Raw genomic sequence first — 1,537 nt, forward strand, 5'->3', positions numbered from 1 at the left:
AAAGCCGGACACTACCTGCAGCTGGGAGCCGAGATCGCCCACACGTGCCACGAGTCCTACGACCGCACTGGTGAGGGGGAGGGGCACAGCGCGGGGGAGGGGCAGGAGGGGAGCGGGGGAGCCGAATTCTCCAGCTTTCTGCTTTTCCAGTGTTGAAGTTGGGTCCGGAGGCCTTTAAGTTTGACGGTGGCGCGGAGGCGGTGGCCGTGCGGCAGAACGAGAAGTACTACATCCTGCGACCCGAGGTGATCGAGACCTACTGGTACATGTGGCGCTTCACCCACGACCCCAAATATCGCAACTGGGGGTGGGAGGCTGCTCAGGTGCGTCCGCTCCCCCTCCCCCTGTACCCCCCCAGGCTCCGCCCTCTGCTGACTCCCTGTGTCTCCCCCTACAGGCCATCGATAAGTACTGCAGGGTGAGCGGCGGCTTCTCAGGCCTGAAGGACGTCTACTCCTCCTCTCCCACCTACGACGACGTCCAGCAGAGCTTCTTCCTGGCCGAGACCCTCAAGTGAGTGATATCCTCACAGCTGAGGGGCTGTTACACTGTCATGTTCTGTCACTGACACACTGTAACAACCCTCTGCAGAGCCTGATGCATAGAAAGGCTGGGGGCGATCAGTCTGGCGTGAGACCTCCAGCAGTCAGTGATGTGTGTAATACCCTGTTACCCCAGCAGGGGCAGTGCAGGACAAATGCTATTAACCCTCTCCCTCCCCAGGTACCTGTACCTGCTCTTCTCCAGTGATGACCTTCTACCATTGGACAACTGGGTGTTCAACACGGAGGCGCACCCTCTGCCGGTCATCCGCCTGGCCAATAGTACGCTGCCCGGTAACCAGGTGGCGCGATAGGACCATTCCCTGGGACCCCTCCTCGGACTGTCGGGAGACCCCGGACTCATTCCATTTACCTTCATTTACTGTTTTGCCTCCGGCGTCCGGACTGTGCGCTGGAAGGAGGCGATCGCCGACCAAACTGCTTGCCCAGGCTGCTGCGGGGGTCACTACGGGGCCAAATACCAGGGCTGGGGCTTTTCCGGGGGGATGTGGGGGTCCTGCACTTTGCACTGTCAGGTTTTTATCCTGAGCCATTGCCAAAGCGCCCTCCTCTGGAAGTGACTGGAATGGCATCAGGAACTAGCGGGGGGTTCCCCCTCGCACCCCGGGGGTTCCCCACCCCCTCCTCTTATTTGTCTATTTTGGGGATTTTAGCGGCATGAGCAACACAACAACAAGCAGGAGATTAAAGACCTTGTACAGACCCCGCGGTGTGGACCCTTCCTGCCACCCGGTGCCACGTGGGAGGGGATACAGGGGGCACATACTTTATACTTCAAAATAAAACTGATCTGATTTGTGCCTCCAGCTCCTGCACAGGTGTTTGTATCTCCATGGTAACAGACTACAAGCCTCTCCTGTGTAGTCAGATCCTGCTGACCCCGATGGACCCTGCTCCGTCCTGTACATTGTGTATCACTCCCATCATCCCTGACCCCAGCAGCTCACAATCTAATCCTTCCCATCATCCCTGAC

General features: G+C 58.6%; 1 protein-coding gene across 1 annotated transcript; it reads left to right on the plus strand.

Moving 5' to 3' along the window:
* The first annotated feature begins 6 nt into the window (after positions 1-6).
* Positions 7-1,265, plus strand: LOC140110745 (mannosyl-oligosaccharide 1,2-alpha-mannosidase IB-like). Its single transcript, XM_072132261.1, has 4 exons — positions 7-70; positions 151-323; positions 398-513; positions 724-1,265. The coding sequence occupies exons 2-4, from the start codon at positions 267-269 to the stop codon at positions 854-856; spliced, it is 306 nt and encodes a 101-aa protein (XP_071988362.1). The 5' UTR covers positions 7-70; positions 151-266; the 3' UTR covers positions 857-1,265.
* Positions 1,266-1,537: the final 272 nt, after the last annotated feature.

The sequence above is a fragment of the Engystomops pustulosus genome, unplaced genomic scaffold, assembly GCF_040894005.1.
Source record: "Engystomops pustulosus unplaced genomic scaffold, aEngPut4.maternal MAT_SCAFFOLD_309, whole genome shotgun sequence".
Classification (NCBI taxonomy): domain Eukaryota; kingdom Metazoa; phylum Chordata; class Amphibia; order Anura; family Leptodactylidae; genus Engystomops; species Engystomops pustulosus.